This window comes from Passer domesticus, chromosome 14 (genome assembly GCF_036417665.1).
Source record: "Passer domesticus isolate bPasDom1 chromosome 14, bPasDom1.hap1, whole genome shotgun sequence".
Classification (NCBI taxonomy): Eukaryota; Metazoa; Chordata; class Aves; order Passeriformes; family Passeridae; genus Passer; species Passer domesticus.
Genome location: NC_087487.1, coordinates 18,676,572 through 18,701,776, shown reverse-complemented (window position 1 = coordinate 18,701,776; position 25,205 = coordinate 18,676,572). Strand labels below are relative to the sequence as shown.

Here is a 25,205-nt window from a genome sequence, read left to right as displayed (position 1 = left end):
ATGACCTAATTCAACTAATTCAATAATGAACTAATTCAACCCCTTCCAAAACAATTCATGAACTCTTACTCATTATCAACTGACAGTGCTTGGGGACCTTCACTAATTACCACTATTCTTTGCTGCTGGATGTATTTATGTCACGGGTGCAGGGTAAAGATGGAAATGGAAAGAAAATATAACTGTGTCTTTTTGTTCCTACTCACAAACAGTGACGGGAAAACCTCCAAAAGCTTTCTTGCTGTTTTGTGGTTGTCAGGACACTTCATTTTCTCTCATTCCCAAGCTTCAGAAGCTTCCTCTTTGTGATTGCAAACAGATGATGGCAGAGGCAGCAATTAGACTAATCCAAGTAAATTCCAATCACTGGTAGCCTGCAGCAGCTTGCAGGGCTCACATCAAATGGGGGCCCACCCTTAGCACCAAGCTGTCAGCAGGAAAAGAGAAATTCAAATTGATTTTTAGAAGCAAATTTCTGTGACCTTCCTCATTGCACCCAGGAGTATCTGTGACATCTGTCATTTATTATATATCGTGGCTGGGGTTTTTAACCAGCCATGAGCTTGGCCATTCCAAATCCAGTGTGCACCTTTGACTGTATCAGTGCCAAGGCTCAGGAGTTTTGACCATCTGGGAGTTCCACAAAAGGAGGAAGTCTCTGCACCTCTCTGCACACACCAAGAAACATTAAAAATACACAGTTTAGGAGCTGGTTTGAAAATGACACCTTTAAAATTGGAGTTTTAGTACAACCAGAATAGACTCTGCAGATTTATCCTGTCCTTGCCAATCTTTACAATCTTCCTTTGCAAAACAGAGGTGGCAGGCTCTCAAAGAGTTTAATTTTTAAAAAAATAATGACCCAAATAAAGCCAGTGGCTGTGATAGCAGCTCCTCAGTGAGCTCAAGGGGCAGAAAATATGAGAGCAGTGTCTTTCATAACAGTGCAGGGGCTGCTAAGGAAATTAGTGTAAGTTTCAGAGTCACTCCTCTGCATCTTCTCTCAGGATCCCAGTTCAAACACAAGCTCTCCCAGACTCTGGAGGTTTTCCTGCAATGGACACTGTCTCCAGAAGCTGCCCACAGATTTCCCAGGATACCACACTGGTGTTCCCCACAGTAAAGAAAATAATTTCTCATTTCTCTTCCATCCTCATTTCTCTTCCTTCCAATATTCTTCCATAATTCCAATGTTTTTCTCTGAAAAACAAAACCAGGTCATAAACCCAGTTGAGCTTTGGACAAAAAGTTTCCAAAAGCAGCAAATATAATGCAAGGAAAGTCATTTTGTAACAGAGAAAAATACAAGCACAGTTACACAAGTGTTCTTGTTCCAAGAACAATTGTAAGTGGGTTTTGTTTTGATTTGGAAAAAACTCCAATATCTCAGTGTAGTTGCAGCAGACCACACACTGGAAAAATTACATGGTTTTCTGGTGGCTGTATAATAAGAAAGGATTTTTCTGTCTGAGACAGAAAAGGCCTATTCAAGGTTGGAAAGGGAGTGTAGCTCAGAAGAATGAAGAATCAGGAAGCTGAGGAGATAGGTCAGAATTGTGTGAGGCTGATGTGGTCTCATTGTCTGAACAGCTGCCAGGGAATTAGGAAAGGCAGTTTCTCCTTTTTCATCAAAACACAGGGGCTAAAAGCAAAAATCCAATAAATAGCAGGTTTAGGTGTTTGCTGCTAGGGGTGGCTCCATCCCTGGTGTCCAGCTGGAGATAAGAGGTTTTGCAGCACAAAGTGACACAGATAGAAAATAAAGTGGGAGGAGAAGCACAATGGCTCTGTGCCAAAGGTTTTGTGATGTGCTCACTCAGAATCCTGCAGCAAGAGAAGCCATAAATATCTGCAGCATTTGTGGATGAAGATCCACTCCAGGCTGGAGACAAGTGAAGCACTCAGAGTCAGTCCCTGAATTCACACTCATGGAGTGAGCCCATGGCAGAAGCTGCTTTCCAGGTTATTTTACTGCATTTTACTTCACTGGCCAATTTTGGATGGACTCCAATGAGTAGATTTTTTAAAAAACATTCTTTTTACCAATAAAACACAATAAAAGATTTTATAGCCTTGATGTGTTTCTGGCATGGTTTAAAAACTGCTGCTAATAAAACTTTTCCAAGAGGAAAAAATGACCAAGCTGTCACAATGTAAATATGATTTTTTTTTTTTTAATTTGAGGTTTTATGCAGGAAACTGGGGAACAACATCACGGGAAAAGATTATGTTAAGAGAAGAAAACCTCTGCAAACACAGCTTAGAGTGAATCAGTGTCATGTTCCTGGCAGTCCACGTTAAATGCAGTTGGACAGAATTGTGTTTTCATGCACACCAAGGGCTGGCTCCCCCTGCCCACTGAGTCAGTGACAATTCACCAAGTGACTTCAGTGATGCCCTAAAGCAGCAGCCTGGCCTGTGAATGTGGCACCAGGCAGCCAGAGCAGAGCTCTGAGCTCAGCCCTGGCCTGACCCAAGCTCCCTGTGGGAGATCCATGCAGCTTCTCACATGGAGAGAGAGGTGAGCTGTCAGGCTGCTCCTCTGCCAGCTCTCTGAACAGTCCCAGCCTCTCCTGGCGTGCCAAAGCCTTTGTTCTTGAGGTGTTCTTAGGTGCAATTATGATTTAATGAGGAATGAGTAATGCCCACCCTTCATCACCACACCTCTGGCATCGTTCAGCGCTGTGGTGACTCTGGTTCACTGCCCTACCTGGTTCTGCAGGAGATAAAATGTGCCAAGTGCCAAAAGAAGTGATAAAAACGTGCCTTGAGCACCCACGTCCCCTGCAGCAGGAGCTGTGTAAACAGCACTGCCCTTGGTGTGCAGAAGCTGCTGGATTTTCAGGGATCATCACCTCTGTCCCTGAAAATGATCCCTCCTGAGGAGCAGGAGGGCAGGCAGTGGACAGAGAGACTGCAGGGCTGAGCAAGGAGCTCCTGGTGATATTCCTGCTCTCATTTCAGTGCACATTTTACTGTAGGATCTCTGAGATCTCTCTTCTGAGAGGCTCTGTGAGTACTGCAGTGTTGATATTTATTTTACCCTACCAGGCAACCCTCTCAGCTATGAAATTGGCCACGCGAGGGCACCAGCACTGCTCCGGAAAAACAAACAAAAAAAAAGGCTAAAAAAGACAAAACTGGGTAAGCAAAGGAATAAACAGGAGTTTGTTTACAAATTGTACAGCTGCAAAAGCCCAGGAGAGCAGGTTCCAGGCAGGAGCCACCCAGCCAGAGCATCCAGCAGCTCCGGGGTGCAGAGCAGGGAGGAGGAGATCCCCACCCTCCAAAGGAGCTGAGCTGCTCCTGCTGCCCCTGCCAGGCTCCCCTTGCCCAGAGATCCCTTTCCTCAGGTGGGTGAGGAAAAGCTCCCACACATTTGTTGTGCTCAGTGTCCAGAGCCTCCCTGTGCCCTGGCTCAGGCACAGGGCAGCAGTGACCCCCAGGCTCTGCCCCCTCTCCCTCAGCACAGAGAGGATTCCTCACCTCAGAGCCAGGTGAGCAGAGAGGTCTGAAATCACATTTTCAGCCCAGCAGTGGTTACCTGGTTTTGTGCCTATTCAATGGACATCGTGTGTGAGAGGGACTGCATGTAACTCCAGAAGTAAAAGAAATTAATTTTAGCTTGAGCTGAACATCCAGACTGAAGAGTTGTTTTATCCACAAAGACATCACCATAAGGAATTCCTCTAGAAATAAAAGAAAAAGTATGGGATTTTTCAAACCTGCATCTTAATTATCTGATTTTAAACAATACCATGTATAAACAAAGCCCTTGGCCTCCCCAAATCTGTCACTGAGTGCTCCCTGTCAAACACCATCCAGGACAGACATTTGCACCAAGAGAAAATCATTGAGTTCAGAATCCCAGAATGCTCTGAGCTGGAAGGGACATTAAAGATCACCTGATTCCACCTTCCACTGTCCCAGGCTGCTCCAAGCCCCAGCCAGCCTGGCCTGGAACACTGCCAGGGATCCAGGGGCAGCCCCAGCTTCTGCACCAGGGCCTCCCCACCCTCCCAGAGAAGAATTTCTTCCATATATCTCACCTAAATCTCCCCTTTCAATTTGAACCCCTCCTTGGACCATCACTGCAATTCCTGATGGAAAATATCTACAAACCCCCTGTTCAAGAGGCAGTCCTGTATGAATGTATAGATGAGTGCAAAGCTACTTTTGCTTACAAAGGAAAATCCTCATTGCTAACAGATTCCTGTGGTTAAGCTAAAGCTTGTCCTGCAGCATTGGCTGTGGATACAAAAGGATTGTTCTTTTTTGTTGTGACTGTAAGTGAACAAAATGCTGTTTGCAACTAGATGTTTCTCCCGAGGTTTTGTGATAGCCTGGATTAATTCCATGCAATTATTCTGGAAAAGTAAATTTATTCTGAGTGCGCTGGTAGGTTTGTGGCAGTTCAGAGGAATCTCCCAGATAGGACACGTCTGTTGTGAGAGCACCAGGTAAGGCAGGGATGGGGGAAATGGAAATAACTGCAGCTGCAAGCAGGGCAGAAGGGAGCCCAGCTGCCAGACAGCAAGGGGGTGAAAAGGATTTTACAGGACCATCCTTACAGTCTGAACTTATTAAACCTTTCTGCACTGTTTCTTCTACTGTCTTTGTAGAGATACATGCCAGAAAAACAGAGCAATGGAGAGTTCCAAAATGCACATATGAATTTGAAAAGTGTTTGATTGAATGTTCCAAACTGTGCGTAGATTGTTTTATTCAATACAGAGGGCTGTAAAATCCTGAAGTGTTTTATTGTGCTTGAGGTACTGAAATTATTTCTGATTCTACTACTACGATCAAGCCAAAAGTGAAAAATATATTGATTTTTTTTTTGCTATCCCTAACTCCAAATGAGCTCCTAGCAGCACGCAGTAAAACCACCCAGCCCTGCTGCCCTGGGGCAGTGCCCCAGCTGCAGAAACATGCACAGAGCCCTGGAACATTTCCTGCTCTCCTGGCTCCTTTTCCTGGGACTGTTGGTCAGTGCTAATGAGAAGATGAAGGGCAATGCTAAATTTAAATTTACTGACTAAACCAGAGAGCTATTGGCAATGTCTAAGTTGAAATCACATGTATTGCAACCTTTTATATTCAAAATAAAAGCAATTCTAGAGTATCTAGACTTGATTTGAAATGTTTATAGTCTGCTACAAGCTTTTTTTAACCCTGTAATCTAAATGTCCCATTTGGAATACTGAGGTGGAGACATTTTTAATTCAGGACTAAAGCCTTCAGTGCTGAAGTAGTTCCATTTTCCCAAGCCAGCTGTGCAGTTGCTGTGTTAATTAGCAGACATGGGATGATCATTAATAAACAGGAACAGGATGTCTCTGAGGTTGTACATTTATTAAATGTTCTGAAAAGGGGGTCAGTCCTTTGCCTTTTTTTGGCACATTCAGGGGTTCATTTTGGTCAGGAGCCAAGCTGCAAAGCAGCTCAGGTTCTCCAATACAAAACCTGATTATTTTAAGTATTTGTTCTGCTTTTCCTCACGGCCCAGCCCCATCTGTAGATTCACCAGCAGATGCTCAGGAATGTAAAACATCCTTTGGGGACTGTATCAATTTGGGGAAAACAGTGCTTTTCTAAAAAGCCCTTCTGAAACTTTATTTAACTCAGCTAAAATGTGTCTCTCTAATAATTTAACTCAATGTCACATCTTAAAATTGATGCTGGGATTGGATAAAAAGGACAATATCAAGATAAAAGCTGCAATTAATTAAAACTGCAGTGATTGCAAGTATTAGCTTTCCTTTTCAGCTTCCACAGGCATTGTTGCCATGACAGGTGGGAAGATGCTAGCAGCATAATTGTTTCTTTTTGTCATGGTTAGGGGGTTTTACTTACTGATATTTGTGGGACAGTTTGAAATTCAGAACAAAATAGGTACCAACAAAGAGACCTTTGGAATAAAGTAACGTTAAAGAAATAAATAAATAAATAAATAAAAATAACAATAATAATAATAATAATAATCTAATAATTATAATTTTGATTGAGGGAATCAATCTTCCCTCATTTTCCCCACCCTGCCAGAAGTTTAACTGCTCCTTCCACTCAGCCCAAACTTCCAGCCTGCAATTATAGCTCCCATCCAGCAGAACAAATCAGCTTTTCCCTTTTGACGTCCCAGCTGTGGAGCAGCAGCCCCTGACAGAGCTGTGGTGTTTTCCCGCAGGGAGCAGCTGGTGAGGATGAGGAGGGACACCCCGAGGTGCTGGACTGTGCTGGTGGCAGCGGTGGCGCTGAGCGTGGCCGAGGACTTCCCCTGGACCAAGAACAACCCGGGCTCCTTCTACTACGGCACCTTCCCAGCGGGTACTGCCCAGCCTGGCAGGTTCTAGATCTGCTCCTGGGCTTGCACGAGGAAGCGAGCCAGAGGTTCTCTGGGTCCTTCCAGGGACGTGGCAGGAACAGGACTGGAGGTGGCTGCAGGATGCAGAACACTGGGATCTGCTCCTGGGAATACAGGGATCCACATGGCCCTGCATTCCAGAGATCCACTTCGACAGCAAACCCAGAGGAAAGGCTCACAGATAACAAATCACATCCAAGTGTAACCAGGCATACCTGAGAACTCTTCTCCTTTTCCAGAAATTACCTACAATTAATGAAATAAACTAAAATACCCTTTGTGATGCAGCTAATTTAAGAAATTAGTGAAATAACTGTGCTGGGTTTGTTTCAAGCTGTTCAGTATTATCCAATCCACTCTTCAGTATGGATTTATTAATCTTATCTTTTCTTCAACACATATTTAAACATATTTCATCAAGCAAAAGCAAAACTAGAAATATACAGGCACTGACTGGTTTTCATGCTCAAGTTTTTAAGTAATTTATGATATGGTATTTTGTGTAACAATAGGGAAAAAATCCAGAATATTTCTGTATATTTTATATAACATCTAAACTTGTAGTTGCTAAAACTACCATTAAAACCAGCAGGGAGAAATGATGTAGAAACCTAATTTTTTACAGTAAGACATTTCTGCCATACTATCAATGCCCTACCTCATCACTGTAAAATACAGATTTTACAGGTTTAATATATTAAAGGATTCTATTTCTTTTTCAGTGCATCAGAACAGGACACCTTAATTTATTCCCCACTTTCAGAGCTATTTAGGCACACAATTTGAAATGTAGAAAACCTCAGCCTCTCCAGCAGTGCTCACTTTCACTCCCAGTTCCTTTCTCCTGTGAACATTCAGCACCAAGAGCAATCAGCAAGAAATGTTCCAGTAACTCCCCTGTTTGTGCCTTCAGGTTTCTTGTGGGGCGTGGGAAGTTCTGCCTACCAGACCGAGGGGGCCTGGGACAAGGATGGGAAGGGGCCGAGCATCTGGGATGCCTTCACTCACAGGAAAGGGAAGGTGCTCAGGAACGAGACGGGAGATTCCGCCTGTGACGGCTACTACAAGGTCAAGGTATTGCTCAAGGGGAATTCACTGCCCCTCTGCTAACGTCCTGGGCCACTCCTTGATCCTGGTGTCTCATTTTGAAGGAATACTTTAGCTGCTCTAAAGTTTTACTCAGCTTAGGAATCCAAGGGTTGATATTTTTAATCAGTTCAGTAAAATCTTCGTCCTTTATAATCTCATAAACCAAGAATCCCACAGTGTTTTCCAAATATATCTCAGCTTTTCAGGATTTTTGTGTCCAAAAAATATTCTAGATGTTGCAGGGAGTCCAAATGCTTAGTTAGAAATACAATAAACATATTTGAGCTCTAAATAAGATTAACTTTTTGTATGTGTGTGCATGTATGAGGTTTTCCAGGTATTTTTCAGAGGCTTTAAAACTCAGTCTGGATGTTGCCCACTTTTTGAAAGGATAACAAATAATCAATGCAGGTCTGTTCACAACATGTTTCCAAGGCTAATACCATCAAAACCAATTTTGAAATTACTGTGCTGGAGGAAAGACAGATACACAGCAAGAGGAATCCAAATGACTGTGAGGAGCCAGGGTTATGTAATTGGAATTGCAACTAATTTAATAGAAGTTATATTCCACTGAGGTTTCTCCACATAGATGAAGTCCAAGGGAGAACCAGAGGTCTCAGCAAGAACTAAGAGAAAAGAACTAATTATGCCTTACTCTCCTAAAAGGGGAAAATGCAGGAGAGGTTTCATTTGAGCTCTCAAACCAGCAGAAGTTTGAAAGAACAGTTTAAAAAGTATCTCAGTTTAAAAAGTATCTCAGAGAAGCTGGGGCTCTGAGCCTCACCGGGGTCTGGCACCAGAAGAGATTGACGCAGTGATCATTTGGATTTGGATTTAGAAATACTTTCTAAAACTTGCTTATGTTTGTCCACTTACCTGGTCCTCTTTATGTCAGAGCACTTTTTGCTTTGCATTGGCACAAATACCACCAATTTCTAATTTCACTGAACACTGAAGATGTACAATTTCTTAGCAAAAGAACATATATTCATATGGGATTAAGGAGGTTTTCTCATTCCAGTATAAGACAGTAAAGGAAAATCGAAGTCATTATGTTTTTGAGCCTGAGCTGAAATGTTTGAAGTCAAGATTTACAGGCCTCTATTATTTTCTAATACGAATTCTGACATAAATATAATAGTATTGCAAAACCTCAACTCATTTTTCTGTAGTGCAAACATTCAGTCTCCACAGTTGCACAAAACATTACAGGACTTCTCTGGCCTGTCAAAAAAGAGTGGTTAAATAGGAAGGCTTCAAGCAAAGTGAGCCATCACCTCAAAGATCAGAAAAAACCAGATTGGATCCTCTTTTGTGCAAATCTTCCATAGATTTTCTGCATTCAGAATTAGTTAAAACAGATGAGGAATTGAAGCTATTCTGCTTGGCCCCAGGATGTGTTAATTAGACTTTCTTCTCTCAGGATGACATCCAGTTACTGAAGGAGCTGAAGGTGAATCACTACCTCTTGTCCATCTCATGGCCAAGGATTATGCCCACAGGCATCAAAGGTTAGCACAATTTCACCACATTTCCCCAATATTACCTGTAAGGAATTTTACTCCTGAGTAACCCACAGTTGTTCAACATTCCTGTTACACAGATTCCCGTTTGCATTTTACCATTACAGAATTCCCAACACTGTAATGTAAAATTCCTTGGTTAATACTTTTAGATTTCTGTTCTTCCAGTTATTTGGGAACCAATGCAGGTAATTCCTTATCTGCTTTTCATCAGCTGAGCAACTGAATGAGAAGGGAATACAATTCTACAACGACACAATTAACAGTCTTCTGGAAAACAACATCACCCCTATTGTGAGCCTCTACCACTGGGATCTGCCACAGGTCAGACAATATTTCAATTAGTGAATTTAAATTAGTGAAACAACTCAAATAAAGCCTTCTGACAGAAATAATTTCCCAAGTTTAAGAACTAAGAGTACTTAAAAAATTAGAGAAGGCTGCATGATTTTAAGAACTTGTAAATATTTCCTATTCATTTGGATTTTATGTGCATTGAAGTTTTGAAAAATCTCTTTCTGAGCTAGAAACAGAATTAAATAGAAATAAAAGTGTTTTCAAGCAGCAGCTGACCTTCAAGTACAATTAATGAATCTTTAAATTCTTATTTTCAAAGGTTCTCCAAGAAAAGTATGGTGGCTGGCAGAACATTAGCATGATTAATTATTTTAATGATTATGCAAATCTGTGTTTTGAGAAGTTTGGCGACCGTGTGAAGCACTGGATTACATTCAGCAATCCCTGGGTAAGTCATCAATGCTTTCCTTCCAAACGTTCCCATTGCACTGTTCCCAAAATTCTGTGGGAGTGACACTAGAGGAGAAAGGTGAAAAGAATGAAGAGGGAAGGGGAAATATTTAAACATTTAATCTTTGTGGCCAGAAATCTCAGTGGGCAGATTTTGCACAAGGGCAGAGTTGTAAGAAATTAAATTCCTGGAAAATTTTGAAAACTCCTCAGCTGGAGAGACTGAAATTAGAAATCAGGAACTGAAAGGGCAGTTGTTATTTACCCTTCCCCATTCCTGAGCTCACCCCTCTAACCCTGCTCCCAGCACGCCACAGCGCGGTGCCAAGCAGGCAGGAGATGGGAGCCAAGGAAGGGCAGAGGGGTTGGAGGGCCAGCCCAGGCAGGGAGCACAGGGTGCAGAGGAGGGAGCACGTCCCCTGGCTCTGGAGCCCCGGGCAGGGGTGACTCTGACCTGTGTGTTTGCAGGCAGTGGCTGAGAAGGGCTATGAGACAGGAGAGCACGCGCCAGGACTGAAGCTCGGCGGCTGCGGCGCCTACAGGGCTGCTCACCACATCATCAAAGTAAAAAACCTCCTGCAATTGTGCCTCAATTTATGTATCCATTCAGGACTTTTATCAGATTTCACTCTTTAAACTGAAATGTAGTTTCACAGTCATGTAATTTCCAAGTAGGACACTGAAATTATCATCTGGGTTTAAACATCCAGTGCAGAATCCAAGGCAGTAGCAATGTTTGGTGCTTGATTTAACACTTGCAACAGTTTTAATTTCCTTATATTATAAAGGTCTCTTCTAGTTTGTTTCAAGCTGGTTGAAAAAGAAAACATCCAGGTTAGTCCAGAAACAAACATCCTGGCCTGTTGAAATGAACCTGAATGTTGCAAGTGACTTCAGGGAGTCTCTGGTAAAATTAACTTTCATCTGCCTGAATAAATTAGGGAAAGACATCCAAAGAGCAGAGCCATGGGACAGAACCCTGTCCTGAGGTCTGTCTGTCAGCTTCATGTGGATGTCCTGGAATGTAGGGAAGGAATCTTGCATGAAGGATTTTGTGATGTCTTACATGAAATCAAAATTTCTGTAATAAACACAAAAGAAATTCTGCGGTATTTTCAGGCAGACATCAGTGCTCACTAGCTTTCCATGCCATAAGAGATGAAAATGTGCACGATTTATTTAATTTTTCCATTATTTTTACAGACTCATGCCAAGGTCTGGCACTCCTACAACAGCACCTGGCGCAGGGAGCAGAGAGGTAATGAGGATTCATTCTGTGATTGTGCTGCTGCTTCTGTTAAGGGCTTCAAGAACTGCAGAACTGTCCCTTTGTTTTAAGGGATGGTTGGAATTTCCCTGACGAGCGGCTGGGGGGAACCTGTTGATCCACACAGCCAGACAGACAGAGATGCTGCTGAGAGGTACATCCAGTTCCACCTGGGATGGTTTGCAAACCCCATTTACAGAGGGGACTACCCAGAAGTCATGAAGAATTACGTAGGTAAGTCCCAGCAGCTGTGACATGAATATATCCACACTTCCAGCATGTTGCAGGGGAATAACTCCTGGCAATGTGTGCTCCAGTGAAGTGAGGGCACAGGGGAGACACAGCAAAGCAAAGGCCCCGGGCTGGACACAGCTCCTAAAGCACTTTGGGGACACACCAGGACACTTGAAATCACTGTTTCTCCATGCAGTGTACCCAACTTAATTCTCCAAACCAAAAGGGTGAAAGATGATCTCATCTTAAAAAACCAATTAAGCTCAGGTGTCCTTGACATTAACACTAAATTCAGGAAAACCATATTTGGCCCCAGCACAGGGTGCCCAGAGCAGCTGTGGCTGCCCCTGGTCCCTGAAGTGTCCCAGGCCAGGCTGGACAGGGCTTGGAGCACCCGGGATAAAGGAAGGTGTCCCTGCCATGGCAGGGGGTGAGGTGATGATTTTAAAAGTCCCTTCCAACCCAAACCATCCAGGATTTTATGATTCTATGATTTACTGCTGGTGAGATAAAGAAAACCAATTTCCATGCTCCTCAGAAGTTGTCTCCTATAATTATTTTGCTAGGTAGGAAGAGTGCCCAGCAGGGCCTGGGGACATCAAGATTACCAACATTTTCAGTGCAAGAGAAAACCTACATCAAAGGCACCTCGGATTTCCTGGGAATTGGTCATTTTACCACTCGTTATGTTCTGCAGAAGAGCTTTCCCTTCCTCCAAGTGTCCAGTTACCACACTGACCCTGACCTGGCTGAACTGGTGGACCCCGACTGGCCAGCCCCAGGCCCTAAGTGGCTCTACTCTGTGCCCTGGGGGTTCAGAAGGCTGCTCAACTTCATTAAGGTGAGTAGAGCAGATCTTTAATTACAAATAAGCAAACAAAATGCCTGGTTTAGATTGAGATTTTCAACAGTTCCAGCTGTTGTTGTCCTAGTATGAATTTTCTTTGTAAAAAAACCCTTAATTTCAGCTCAGAAAACCACAGAATTCAGTCATTTTAAAATAAATCCCATAGTTAACTTAAAATCCTACTACACATTTTTCTTCTTTAGGTAAGTAAATGTAGAAAATTGCTTTTAATGCACTTTGCTACTTCACATATTCTGTTAAAATGAAATGATTTTATGTGAAGCAATTTAAACATTTCTGTTTGCAGACCCAGTATGGGAACCCCTTGATTTATGTGACAGAGAATGGAGTGTCTGAAACCATGCAGTGCCCTCAGCTGTGTGATGAGTGGAGGATCCAGTACCTGAAGGGATACATCAATGAGATACTCAAAGGTCACTTAAAAACAGCTTTACAGGATTTGACTTTGGGAGTATTTTCACCTTCTGCTTATTTTTTACTTTGCCCTTTCCATCACAGAGAAATAACTATTCACAAGTCAAAATGGACAGTGAACCAGACTCAAATTTTCACCAAAATGTCAACCTAAGCAAACATATTAATACTAATAACTACAATAACCTACCTGAGATTTAATACTGCAGTAAATCATCAGTTTCCACTCTCGAAAGGAGAAACTACCATGCCCATAGAGATCTAGTTCCTCTAAGCTAAAGACAATGATTTCAAATAACCTCAATTAATTTGTATTTCCTTTTTCTGTCCTCCTCCCCATCTCTTCCTGCTATAAACCAAAACATTTACAGAACTGTATTTTAAGGACAAACCTCACCTTCATCAGTGATTTGTGTTCTGTTTCCAGCTCTAAATGATGGTGTGAATGTCAAAGGTTACACTGCCTGGTCACTGCTGGATAAATTTGAATGGAACAAAGGCTTCTCTGAAAGATTTGGGCTTTACCACATTGACTTCAAGAACAAGAACAAACCACGGTACCCAAAGGCATCTGTTGACTACTACAAAAAGATTATCAGTGCAAATGGATTCCCAAATCCAAGAGAGGTGATGTCAGCTGCTAAGTTTGATTTTTTTCCCCTTTTTCTTTGATTTATGTGCAAATATCACATTGAATTTCAGGAAACAGCTTGTATGAATATGGTACAGAAGTGACACTTTGATTCTGTAAAATGGGGATCTGTAATACAGAGATATTCAGATACTGAAAGTGGAAACAGCTTTAATTACTGTTTCTAAAGCACTCTAACTGGACTTACTGATGAAGTAAAAAAATCTCCATCAGAAGTTATTTAGCAGTGCTGTCAGATTTCTATGCAGAAAATTCCACATCTGTACTACCCTACTGGAAAATAACCTGGAATGTATTATATACTGTGAAAAAAATTAATAAACAGTTAACTTGGAGAAGTACTCTGAAATAAAAACCACAAAGAAGCTTTCAGAAACCCACGTGCTGGTAGAATTAAGTGGTTTCAGGTTAATTGTAGGGACAAGGAGGGAGCTGTGGGAGTGAGGAGGATGCTCAGTCTCACAGCAGTGTCACCCTTCCCAGGTGGAAAACTGGCACAGGAAGGCCATGGACACCTGCTCTGCCACACACCAGCACCTTGCTGCAGGTAAGGATGGCTCAGCTTTGTTCTGTAAAGTTCAGATATGAAATTGCTCTCTGAATGCTGCTAAAAGGTATTTTCTCCCCAAAAGCACTACAATGTTTTTATTTATTGTCTCCAACTAAAACCACTGTAGCTAAATGGATCAGCTGTGGATGTTACTGAAATACAGGAACTGGAAGAGGTACTACTTAAAATTGAGGTTGGAGATGACAGCATTCTCCTTAAAATAAAACTCCTGAATCCTTTTTCAAACACAAACCAAACCCAAACAAATCAAGACAACCACACAGACAGGAAAACTCTAAATGTTTGACTTTTACATAAAGTGGAACAAAAAAAAATAAATTAAAGGGCTATGGACAGCTCTAAGATTAAATTTGGGCTCTGATGCTCTTGGCAACAAAGAAACCCCAACAAACTGATCCAGAACACCTAAAAAACCTCCTGGTGTACTCAGGGCCTTTCAGAATTCCTGAAGTAGGAATTTCATTAAGGTCAAATAACTACTATAGATTTTTACAAGAGGATGAGCTAAACTCCACATGGTAGGAAACATCCCAGCAGTCAGCCTAAACTAATCCTGCTCAGCCTCCAAGTCATGTTCAGTGTGAATGAACTGGGTTTACTGAACTCTTCCAGGCTTCTTTGTGGAATAAATTTCTACATTTAATTTTTCAAAGAGATACAGAACAAACACAAAAAGGCCAAAAGCTTCCCAAGGATTTCTCTTTGACAATTTTCTTTCACTTTCAGGCGAGGGAAATAAATATCAGAGGACCAGTAAAATATTGCTAATGCACTGAAGCTAATTCACAGCAAGGACAATTTTGCAGCCCTTTGAGTACTGACATGTCTTCAGGAATTTAACTTAGAAAGAAAAAGAGAGGGAAAACTATCACAGCTTTGCTCCAGCTTTGGCAGACTTAGGAAATTCTGTTTGCTTTGTTTGCTGTTTATGCTAATGCCAACATTTTTATGTTCAAAAAGATCTTTATGTTAACTCTACGTTAGGTATTACTGCACTCCAGGGCATTAAATCTCTCACATATTCCTCATTTCTCAAATTTTAGATTCCCTGATTACTCACATGGAAATGGTGACAGAGATTGTTCTTCCTACAGTTTTCACACTCTGCATTCTCATCAGTATTGTCCTCCTCATACTGTACCTTCGAAACCACAGCTAAATTTGATGTTTGCACACATCTTCATTTGCCAAAAGGACTAAGCTGCAACTGGTTTATTTGAGTAGTTAAAATTTACCACAGATGCTTCTTTTTTACCCCTGTAATGAAATATTATTTACCAATCCACCTAGGGCTTTTTGTTTTTCTATTCAATTCCCAAAACATCTTCTGGTTTTTACCAAAATACATTCTCTTTCCACTGATTCCAAGTAGCACATTTTACAATCCTTATTATTTTGGAAACTATTATACATTTTGTTAATCAGAAAAATAGTTAAGAGTAAAGTGACTCAAATCTTGCCAGTACAAATTTCAAGTGATTAAAAGCTGCTTGCAAATTCTGATTTTAGTCTGTTCATCAACAGCATTTTGATTACCATGTAACTGCTATTTGAAGACACATGATTTTAAAATATAAAAGGACTTAAATATTCCAAGAGCACTGCTTAAATATGAATTTATTAATGTCTAAAAGCTAGGATAATATATACCTTGCTGTTTAGGTGTGGAGAAGAGTTGTTTGAAGTGAGTAATCCAAGGTGACAACTTCTGAATCAGATTTAAACCACATCCCTGCAGTTTAAACTTACCTTGTACAACTTCATAATATGTTATACATGAAAATGTGGATTTTCAGTAATCCAAGTACTTCCAAAATTAATATTCCACCTTAAATTCCCTTCTACTGCAGGTAGAAACAAGTACTATGAAAACTTGGTTCCACAATTCAGCTGGCTGTACTTGAAATACAACTTTGCTTGAAACCAGAAGTTATAGAAATTTACAATAATAATCTATAATTTATATTCTCAAAAAACATGAATAGTGGGAGATTTCCTTATTCTTACTTACCCATAGTTAAGTTTTTAATACAAAATGTTTCTGTCTCAGATTATTTAGTCAGTATGTACAAAATTATGGAATTGTTTAAATTAGCCCACCAAATGTTACCTCACTGATTAATCAACATAACACATGCAACTGCCAACATATTTAAATTATGATGTCCAGCCAATTATACTGATTTTGTTTTTCAAAAAAAATTATGCAAAACATACAAGACAACACTGTTAAAATAACTCACTTCACATTGAAGGAATAAAATAATTTGAAGAGGAGAGAGAAGTATTTTCAAGAATAATCCAAAATACAAATACAGGGACAAAGAAACCCAAACTGGCTGAAGATTCCAAGGGCCTGGATGAAGAGCTTGCCAAACCCTTCAGGATGATGAAGCATCACTTGATCCCAGGAGAACATAACAACATTGCTTGGTTTGTTGGTTAAGATAATTTACACTTTAAACAATGTCTGATTGAATTTTTAATGATCAAAAAATAAAATATGAAACCCCAAAGTGCACAACTTTGTTGAATGCCTGTAAATATATGAAAAATATCCACCATATTTACAAAATATTTATACTGTACAGTCATAATTACACTGCATTGTTAACAAATGAGTTGCCTACAGGTGAATTGTGGCTGTGAAGGTCCCACTTAAGTGTAATAAAGCAAATAAATCAGTGAAGATGAACTGTGTTCTGTTGGGACAGAAAACACTGAATTTTCCCCCTGTGTGTACCTTTCCAGTCCTGTTTGCTCAGTAACATCAACTTAAGTGAACTGCACCTGACTGCACTGAGTCATGGTGACAAAATACAGCCTTCCTTCAGTGCTTCCATTGACTGTGGAGTCAGACATGAAACCTGCAAGGACAAAGGGAGAAGTTGGGATCAGCCACTCTTGTTTGAAGGTAGAGATCAGTTCATGGAGCAGCCTCCAGAACTGTTTTCAAAGTGCAGCTTTACTGAAGCACTTCAAGACAAAAATCAGTAATGACAGAAATGATTTACCAAACCCTCACATCAAACCTCATCCCAAAAAGGCAAATCATTTCTGTACCAGTCTCTCTGCTTAATTCTTCCCCATCTGATGCTTTCCCACTTGTTCTGCATTTGCTTGCAGCAAGGCAGATCTTCTCCCCTTTGCACCTTCCCTGTCTTGAGACCAGCATTAACAACAGGGAAATTTCTCTTCAAAACTCTTCTCAGATTCATTGGCAAACATTTTAGAAATAAGGTGCAAGATGTTCTGGGTATCAATCATCTCCTATTTAGAAATATTCTGTCACTTTAAAAACGTAACTCAGACAAGGTGAGGAGGCAAAAAGTCACCACTTTCTGAGCATCCTTCATTTTGTAAGTACCACCTCACTCTTTTAGTAGAAGGCAAAATAGCATTTTAGCTTTTGCTAAAAAGTTAATATAAAGCTCAAACTCACAGAACTCAGGATAAAAATTGCATTTGTTTGAAGTTTGTGCTTTGATTATTTCATTTCTCCACCACCATTCCCCACCTGAATTGTTTGATGTCCCATGTTCAACAGGAGCATTGGTGCTGACTTGCCACGTTGTTTTAACCTCCTTCTGTCCACGCCCACTGCTTATCTCCACCTTCCAGACTTCAGGGTTATCACTGAGAGAACAATCAAAAACATCCAAATTGAGTCAGGTACCCAGTCACATCTGAATTTTATGCTGCAAATGCTGAAGTTTCTCTTACTCTTGATAGAATTTCTTCACAAGAGCTGGTCTGATGGGCAGCTGAAACACATGCTTCTCATTCAGAGGGTTTTCCTTGTAATATTTCATGCAAATCCTACAAGAGATATCAAGTTACTTTCTTTAAAGAAATGTTTGTACAACAGAGCAAAAAACTTGTGCAAAATTAACTATACTCTCATATTTTATTATTTCCTTTAGTTTTCAGTTTTAGTTTTTCAGTTTTAACCCCAAAACAAAATTTGGCAGGAAGATCCAGCTGCTCCTTCTGCAGTCTCACTATGACCAACATTAAAGTGTTTCTTTAAAACTGCCAAACAACCTCTATTTGTGATTGAAGAGCAAAAGTAGAAATTAAATAATTACTGTGTCAAAGGGAAGAGGTTCTCATGTTTGAACTGCAGTAAGCCTGTACAGCTGACCATTATTTCCAGCATATGGTGAAGCTTTTGAACACGGTGGACTTGTTCCTGGAGCTCCACTGATGTGGAAATGAAGTAATCCTGGAAGAGCAAAGACTCCTGCTCTTACCTGAGCACTCCATTGCTACAGACACACAACACACCCTCAGCAAATAAAATCATCCTGCTTCTTTGGAGAAGCCAAGATTTTGGAAGTGGTCCAGCAGACTCAGAACCAAGTCCCATCAAAGTGTGACAAAGGTTCACTGCCTTGACAGTGACCCAGATCATTTATAAGGGAATTATCTGGGAATGAGGAAATAAAACAATGACATTTCTGCATTTCTGACATTTCCAGCCTCATGATCTGCAGTTCAGTTTCTCAGCTTATATGATTTGCATCCCACCATCAGCTAAGCTTTATAAAATAAAAATAAAGCATCTCACCAAGTAGGTTACTGTTGCAAGCTCCTGGCCTGTAAAAGGAACAGCAAGAAAAAAAAAATAAATTTAATACATGGTATCAGATGAAATATAAGCAACATCAGGTGATCAAACAGGAAATTCTACTAAAGGACAAAGTCAGCAGGAGTGTGATGTTATTTATTGACATGATCATTCATTCCAAACAAGAAAACCCCTCTGAAGTGGTATGGTCAAGGCATCATTTTATTTATCACCAGGGCTGCACAAAGAAGAAACCCACCATGTACTGGGACACGACCACCCTCCTCAGGACACACAAGTTTACAAAAGTAGTGAAAATAAAAAAGCAAATAAACAAAGAATGGGAATATGATGACAGATGCAAAAAGAAAAAAAATCAAGGGCTAACAACAATGGTAAAACACAAAGCTCTTTTGAAACAAATAAGTTTTTAAAATTTTGAAATTTAAAAGCTGAAAAGTCCCATTATTAAGGAAGCTGGAAACTGGACTTCAGTAGATGGGAAGCAAGAGATAGAGGTTACCCAAAAAGTTCATTATTTTCTGCATGGAACACCTTTCCTCTTGAATTCCTAATGCTGTTAGCCAGTGTGAGGCTCACCTATGAAAAAATGGACATAATCCTTCTTCATCTTCTCCAAGCCAACCTCCAGGAGCATCTGAATGGGAGTGATGTCACTGAGGGAAACCTCCTCCATCTTTCCATGGTAGGACTGTTGGATCAACTGACTCAGGAAACTGCTACTCCCCTGATGAATCTAAAAATAAACAAGTTTTTTGTGATGTGCATGAAACACCATCACCATCAACAGTGTTCAGAAGTTCAACACCAGGGAAACACACAATTTAAAAACAACACAAATGAGGGGCAGTGAAGGGACAAGAACTGTATTTTACTCTAAACTATCCCAAATTTTAACATTTTGTGAAACACAAATACATACCCAAGGCTGTATCTCACCACGTTCCAGGGATTTTATGACCAGTGTGAAACAGTCTATTAGCTCCTGATAAGAACTGACACCTGGAAAGAAAACCACAATACTTTAATTATCAATCCAAGCTCTTTCTCTGGCTGCTAAGTCAAAAACAACAGGTCAACACACCCTTGCATGAACAAAACCCCTCAGTTAAAGAATGAGAGCTGAAATTACAGACTGCACACTTTTTGGCACTTTTGTCACAAGGTGACTAAAAAAGATTATTCTAAAAACACTATGATCAACAGAGACCTGTGAATTCTACATACACTGAAAATTGTCCTTCAGAGCTAGAGAAAAAGGAATTTTGAAGTTTTCAATTTCAGAGCAGATGGGTTTTAGCTTTAGAGCAACTATCAATGGTTTAGTGCCTTTTGGAGTCAAACAAAATGAAATTATCTCCTGCTAGGTGCTGTTCTGCCACTGGAAGGTTGTAAGAAAATACATCACCCTACATCCCTAAAATGGGATCTTTCAAAAAATGGTATTGCTCTTTTCTGAAGAGCTGATGAGTCCTTAAAACTCAGAAATGTACAGGAATTTCCCTGAAAAAGCAACACTGTCTAGCAGATAGAGAAATAAATGAAAGGAAAGCAGATAGGTCACAATACACTTACTTTTCATTTTGCACCATAATTGCTCAGTAAAATCCAGGTCTCCTCGCTCCCCAAAGATTGATTTTATGCAACTGTCCACAGCAGCTGTGTCACATTTGATTTTCTGGAAGAATTTATGGGTCTTCAATGAAAATTGGTGCCTTAGAGTCAAAAACTTTCCACATCTGAATTTCTCCAGAGATCAAAACTGGCTGCATCACTGATTTCCCCCCTTTTCCAGGGAAACTACCACACAGGAATTTGGCAGTATATTTTATTTAACAGTGAGTCTGATTCTTTACAGAATAATCACACTGGATAACTGCTAGCCTTGGACCAGGAAACAAAGCCACTGTCAGAGAGACTTCAGATCTCAGCCAGGTACTGTCTGTGTACCCAGCAGTGCCTGGGAGGCCAAAATCCAGACACAAGTTCTCAGAGCAGAGAACTACTTCCCTGTAATCCTGCTCCAGAACAGTTTTGCTGACACAGAAATCAATATATTCTTAGATTATCAACAAATTGCTGCTCCTCTGTTAATAAAAATAGACCTAAATCTTTCCTTGTAGGCTGAGAGGGAAAAAAAAATCTTAATATAACCAAACACATTTTTTTGTAATTTGAATTTGCCCTTTGCTTCACAATACCATAAACCTCTAGATAAGTAAGACACATATTCAACTGACACTATTAAATTGACATCAAATAACTACATTAAGCAAGAAAAGCAAATCAATGATAGAATGTAATGGCAGAAAGGTCAGAATTCCTGGAAAAAATTCAGACCTTTTCCCATTATTTTTACACAGCAGAGACAGAAAGCAAGACATCCATATTCCTTTACATCACTATTTACACATATAAACAATAGACAAGATTTAGTCAAAATCTGAAGTAACTGCAGTTAAAATGGAAGCAAAATGACAAAGCAGCTGTTAGGAAATTGCACACACCTCTGTTTCATTCTTGTCTTCAATTGTATAATCTCCATCCAGCTTCTTCTTTAAATCTAGTAGAGTTAAAAAAATAAGTTCCACCACTATGAAAAGTGTCTTCAAATCAATCATTAATCCCCAGGTACATTATAACTAACAAATACACCGAATAATATAATTGAGTTATTTAAAAATGGTTTTATGGGGTAAGGATATAGTCTGAAAAGACTTTAAAAAAATGTTTATTATTCTTATTATTACTTTGATCTATGATATTACGGCAAAGAAAAATGACAAATATGTATTAACCTATTCAATTACTCTGTGCAGTGGTTACACACAGAAATGGGCATTTCCAGTTCTAACTCTTTAAAAGCTGTATGTGGAATTCCCTTTTAACCCTGTGAAGTGCCACACCCCTCCCTCCCCATGGAACAAGCAGCAATTACCAGTCAGAAACTCCTGGACCAGTTTAAGAGCTGATTCAGACTCTGATGGCTCAGGCCACTCAGTCACACCCGTCTTCAGACACTCAGCCAAAGCCTAAAAGCAGCAAAATCCCAACAGAAATCAGCTCTTCCTGGGAGTCCTGCATGGGTCATCTTTCACAGACAACTTCACCAAGAATCACAAATCTCTGCACAGCTAACCAGGAGTTCCAAATTTTCAGAATTTCCTGGATGACTTGTCCTCTTTGTATTCAAGATTTCTAAAATTGAACTCAAAGTTTCAGCTGAAATAAATGCTTTAAGTTCTCTTTGAAACTTCTGATGAAGTTTTCAATAAAGCAAATGATTAGCACATAAAATCCCCATCCCATGCAGATGTGAGATTGGAATTTGTCCCCTGCACTCACCAAGAGGAACTGCAGCTCTCGGTACAGCGGGAACACAGGACTTCTGGGGTTCCCCAACTCCAGGGCAATATTCTGAAAGTTCCACAAGTTCATCTCAGTTTCACACTTTAGAAATCAAGTGTCTTAAAATTTTCATCAGTGAGAAGCATATCAGCACAACTTACAATTCAGCAGACACTGCTTTTATCTTCTATCCTTTACACTACTCATGATGTGAATTGTGCCAAGAGTTTGGGTTCCTTTGTTTTTTCCTTTGTTTTTTCCATCCTGACTTACCAGGGTGGCAGCAGAGATCACAGGGGGAGTCTCCAGAATCTTTTCCACTCCATTCCATGTGATATCCACACAGATGTTGCTTCCAGATTCTGCAATGGTGTCCTCCATTGCAGCAGCTGCAATCAGCTCATACCGAGCAAATCCTTTCGTTGTCACCTAAAATGAACAGAGTTCAAAAATAAAAACAACAAAACTACCACAGGCAAAGTAATTTTAAAAGTATTTCACATACATGCAGGAAAGGGTTAATACCAGACAAATGCATTTTAAACATGACTGAAATCAGTCAATTCCTGAAATGGAATTATACTAAAGTGGTTTTCACAGAGGATCTAAAAAAGCTCCCCCAAACCAGCATGATAAATCCCAAAACAGAGTTTTTAAACTTCAGTTGAAGCCATGACAGAGCATAAAAACCTACACTAGATGAATGATGTCTTATTTTATGCTCCATTTTCAGCTCTTCCAGGTTTGGAAAACAGGTTTTATCAGCTGTAGGACCTAGGAAAGGAAAAAAGTGAGAAACAAAAAAACCTATTTAACACCATTCAAATCTGGCACTTCAAATTCATTCCCAAATTCTCCATTTGGTGAAGCATGGCTCGTGCTGTCCTTTAGAAAGCTGGAATTCTGCTTGCATTTCTCTACTGGTGATAAGAGCTGATATGAACATGTACCAGTGTTTAGAATAGTCAGAGGTTGTGTAAGATGCTGAATGGCAGCAGTTTAAAAGTTTAAAAATGAGTTGAGGCAGGCCAGCACAGCTATAGGTGCATCAAGTAGATTAAAAAGCCATTTTCCCCCCACAGCACTGGTTAAAAAGATGTTTTCTCTTATTTTAATCCCTCCTTGCTCATTAAAACCAGGAATACAGAGCATCTCCAAGCCAGTATCACACAAAGAACAAAGACAGCTTTCTGACATCACCACATTTTTTAGCCTTCCCCATTTTATTTCCTGTGCACCATGACCTTACCATCACACGAAACCATGTAAATGTTGAGCCCTGTGACTCTGTGATCAGCCCCGAGAGGCTCAGCTCCAACCCAGCAGGTGTGCTGGGGGTCACAACCATCACACCTGGCCCAGAGGGGAGGAAGCACAGCCAGCTCACACAGCCCCAGGGAGGGCACGCTGGGGTTTTGCACCATCGTGTACAAGGAAATCAGCTGCCTGAAAACAGGAACAGGGAGAAGGTAAGGTGCCAGCAAATAACACAATATATTAATATAAAGACTCTAAAATTATAACTGAATATTACACTTTAAGCTACTTAAAAGAATACATTAGTTAGGTAAACCACATTTTGGTACCATGCATTGGTATTTTAATGACACCAAAGATGTAAATCAGCTTTTTTTTAACAGGAGTTTTACAAAAAAAAAAAAGCACTGAAGTCTTAGTGAGCTTTTTTTGCTCACCTACACCCAGTGAATCCCATTAACCCAACAGCCCAGCTCACAAAAGCTTTTTCCAATACCGGCAGGATGGAAAACAGTCACAACTCCTCATAAACTAATGAGTAATTTTATTTTAGGAGATTGAAAATGCTGATTCTGAATATTAGAAAAAGACACAAAATTACAAAAGAAAACTCCCTCAAGAAGGGAGGGAAAGCTTTCAAACTTACTTTGCTCTTCCAACAGAAAGAGCCAGGGCTCCAGGACTCTCCTTTGGCAAAACCTCAGAGGCATAAACAGCATCATCTGTCCTTGATTCCTCCATGGACTCGCTTTCTTCGTTGTGTATCTTGAAGAGAAATGTGCATGTAAGGCGTGTGAAAAAAATCTGATGGGAATTCAAAGCTCTGGATTGCATTTAACATCTACATGCACACTTACAGCTTTCTGCAGAATATACATTGCACTGCTTCCATGCCAGAATTTTTCAACAGGACTTTTGCAACCGCCATCGACCAATGAGATCTCTACATCAGTCTGAAAAAAAAAAAAAAATCAAAACTCTTTGATACACTGTATTTCAGCATTTTTTTATACCAAAAATTGCAAAATTAAATAATCCCAGAGTTTTTCTTGCAGCCTTCCTGCAGCACCTGGAGGGAGCCTACAGGAAAGATGGAGAGAGGATCCATTTAAGAGGATGCAGGGACAGGACAAGGTGGAACAGCTTCACACTGACAGAGTAGGTGTAGATTAGAAATTTGGAATAAATCCTTCCTGGGAGGGTGGCAGGCCCTGGCACAGGTGCCCAGAGCAGCTGGGGCTGCCCCTGGATCCCTGGAATGTCCAAGGCCAGGCTGGACAGGGTTTGGAGCAGCTGGGATAGGGGAAAGTGTCCCTGCCATGGCCGAAGGTGAAATGGGACGATTTTCAAGTTCTCTTCCAACCCAAACTACTCTATGATTTTACCTCATAGACATAGGGATGTTCGGGGATATTGTCCTTTCCTTCTTCAAGTATCCTGAAAGAAAAGAGAATGTTGAGATACACGACCTTTCCCCTCAGCATTACTCGTTAAACAGCAGCATTACCCACGTACATTAAACACTCCAAGGCTACAACCTGAGCCTCAGCAGCCTCCCCACAAGCGGGGCCAGACCTCCCTCAGCAGAGCAGCGGAGATCCCCAGGCAGTGACCCCGAATCCGCACCGCTGCAAGAGCCCGGACGGCCCCGGGAACGGCCCCGGGAACGGCCCCGGGAACGGCCCCGGGAACGGCCCCGGGAACGGCCCCGGGAACGGCCCCGGGAACGGCCCCGACTCTCACCGCAGCAGGAGCCCGAACAGCCCCGGGAACAGTCTCGATCCCCACCGGAGCAGAAGCCCGGACAGCCCCGGGAACGGCCCCGGGAACGGCCCCGACTCTCACCGCAGCAGGAGCCCGAACAGCCCCGGGAACAGTCTCGATCCCCACCGGAGCAGAAGCCCGGACAGCCCCGGGAACGGCCCCGGGAACGGCCCCGACTCTCACCGCAGCAGGAGCCCGAACAGCCCCGGGAACAGTCTCGATCCCCACCGGAGCAGAAGCCCGAACAGCCCCGGGAACGGCCCCGGGAACGGCCCCGGGAACGGCCCCGGGAACGGCCCCGGGAACGGCCCCGGGAACGGCCCCGACCCTCACCGCAGCAGGAGCCCGCCCAGGCCGCCGCCCGCCCGGCGCCGCCGCTCCGCCGCCATCGCCGCAATCGAAGCTCCCGCCCGCCGGCGCTACGCGACGTCTGTGAGGGGAGAGTGACGCGGAACGCTGGATCCCTCCGCCGGAACAGAATCCCCTGCTTTGGCGGGGAACTGAGCGGGACAA

The 25,205-nt window shown here is 41.5% G+C and overlaps 2 protein-coding genes and 1 long non-coding RNA gene across 5 annotated transcripts in view; 1 reads left to right on the top strand and 2 right to left on the bottom strand.

The window, feature by feature from the left end:
- The window catches only part of LOC135280928 (uncharacterized), a 46,110-nt gene extending 42,381 nt beyond the window's left edge, over positions 1-3,729 (bottom strand). Inside the window, exons 1-2 of the long non-coding RNA XR_010347734.1 lie at positions 3,545-3,729; positions 207-1,200 (exon numbers count right to left, since the gene is read on the bottom strand). This is a non-coding gene — a long non-coding RNA (uncharacterized LOC135280928). The remainder of the gene's footprint in view (positions 1-206; positions 1,201-3,544) is intronic.
- A 2,474-nt stretch (positions 3,730-6,203) lies between these two features.
- Positions 6,204-14,982, top strand: LCTL (lactase like). The gene is made up of 13 exons (XM_064389473.1): positions 6,204-6,327; positions 7,158-7,438; positions 8,880-8,967; positions 9,194-9,303; positions 9,596-9,724; positions 10,195-10,290; positions 10,930-10,984; positions 11,066-11,227; positions 11,794-12,068; positions 12,382-12,508; positions 12,937-13,136; positions 13,645-13,708; positions 14,776-14,982. Exons 1-13 carry the CDS (start codon positions 6,204-6,206, stop codon positions 14,889-14,891), a joined length of 1,827 nt encoding a protein of 608 aa, XP_064245543.1. The 3' UTR covers positions 14,892-14,982.
- Positions 14,983-16,201: 1,219 nt separating this feature from the next.
- ZWILCH (zwilch kinetochore protein) lies at positions 16,202-25,142 on the bottom strand. 3 transcript variants are annotated; one of them, XM_064389355.1, is made up of 18 exons: positions 25,026-25,142; positions 24,314-24,365; positions 23,786-23,881; positions 23,575-23,693; positions 22,921-23,117; positions 22,366-22,445; positions 21,945-22,100; positions 21,669-21,740; positions 21,262-21,355; positions 20,831-20,886; positions 19,899-20,001; positions 19,246-19,325; positions 18,903-19,059; positions 18,303-18,331; positions 17,821-17,957; positions 17,456-17,551; positions 17,250-17,368; positions 16,202-16,599 (listed from the first exon to the last, which is right to left on the bottom strand). In XM_064389355.1, the coding sequence occupies exons 1-18, from the start codon at positions 25,079-25,081 to the stop codon at positions 16,508-16,510; spliced, it is 1,791 nt and encodes a 596-aa protein (XP_064245425.1). In that variant the 5' UTR covers positions 25,082-25,142; the 3' UTR covers positions 16,202-16,507. The 3 variants fall into 3 exon arrangements, with proteins under 3 accessions (XP_064245425.1, XP_064245427.1, XP_064245426.1); XM_064389357.1 differs by lacking the exon at positions 25,026-25,142 and adding an exon at positions 24,672-24,715; XM_064389356.1 differs by lacking the exon at positions 25,026-25,142 and adding an exon at positions 24,444-24,594.
- Between the last annotated feature and the right edge of the window lie 63 nt (positions 25,143-25,205).

Coding starts and splice junctions, on each gene's coding strand:
- LCTL (XM_064389473.1), top strand. CDS start 6,204: ATGAGGAGGGACACCCCGAGGTGCTGGACTGTGCTGGTGGCAGCGGTG. Junction 8,968..9,193: donor TATGCCCACAGGCATCAAAG/GTTAGCACAATT, acceptor GCTTTTCATCAG/CTGAGCAACTGAATGAGAAG. Junction 13,137..13,644: donor GATTCCCAAATCCAAGAGAG/GTGATGTCAGCT, acceptor CACCCTTCCCAG/GTGGAAAACTGGCACAGGAA.
- ZWILCH (XM_064389355.1), bottom strand. CDS start 25,081: ATGGCGGCGGAGCGGCGGCGCCGGGCGGGCGGCGGCCTGGGCGGGCTC. Junction 20,887..21,261: donor GGTCCAGGAGTTTCTGACTG/GTAATTGCTGCT, acceptor TAACTCTACTAG/ATTTAAAGAAGAAGCTGGAT. Junction 17,958..18,302: donor TTGCAACAGTAACCTACTTG/GTGAGATGCTTT, acceptor TTGCTCTTCCAG/GATTACTTCATTTCCACATC.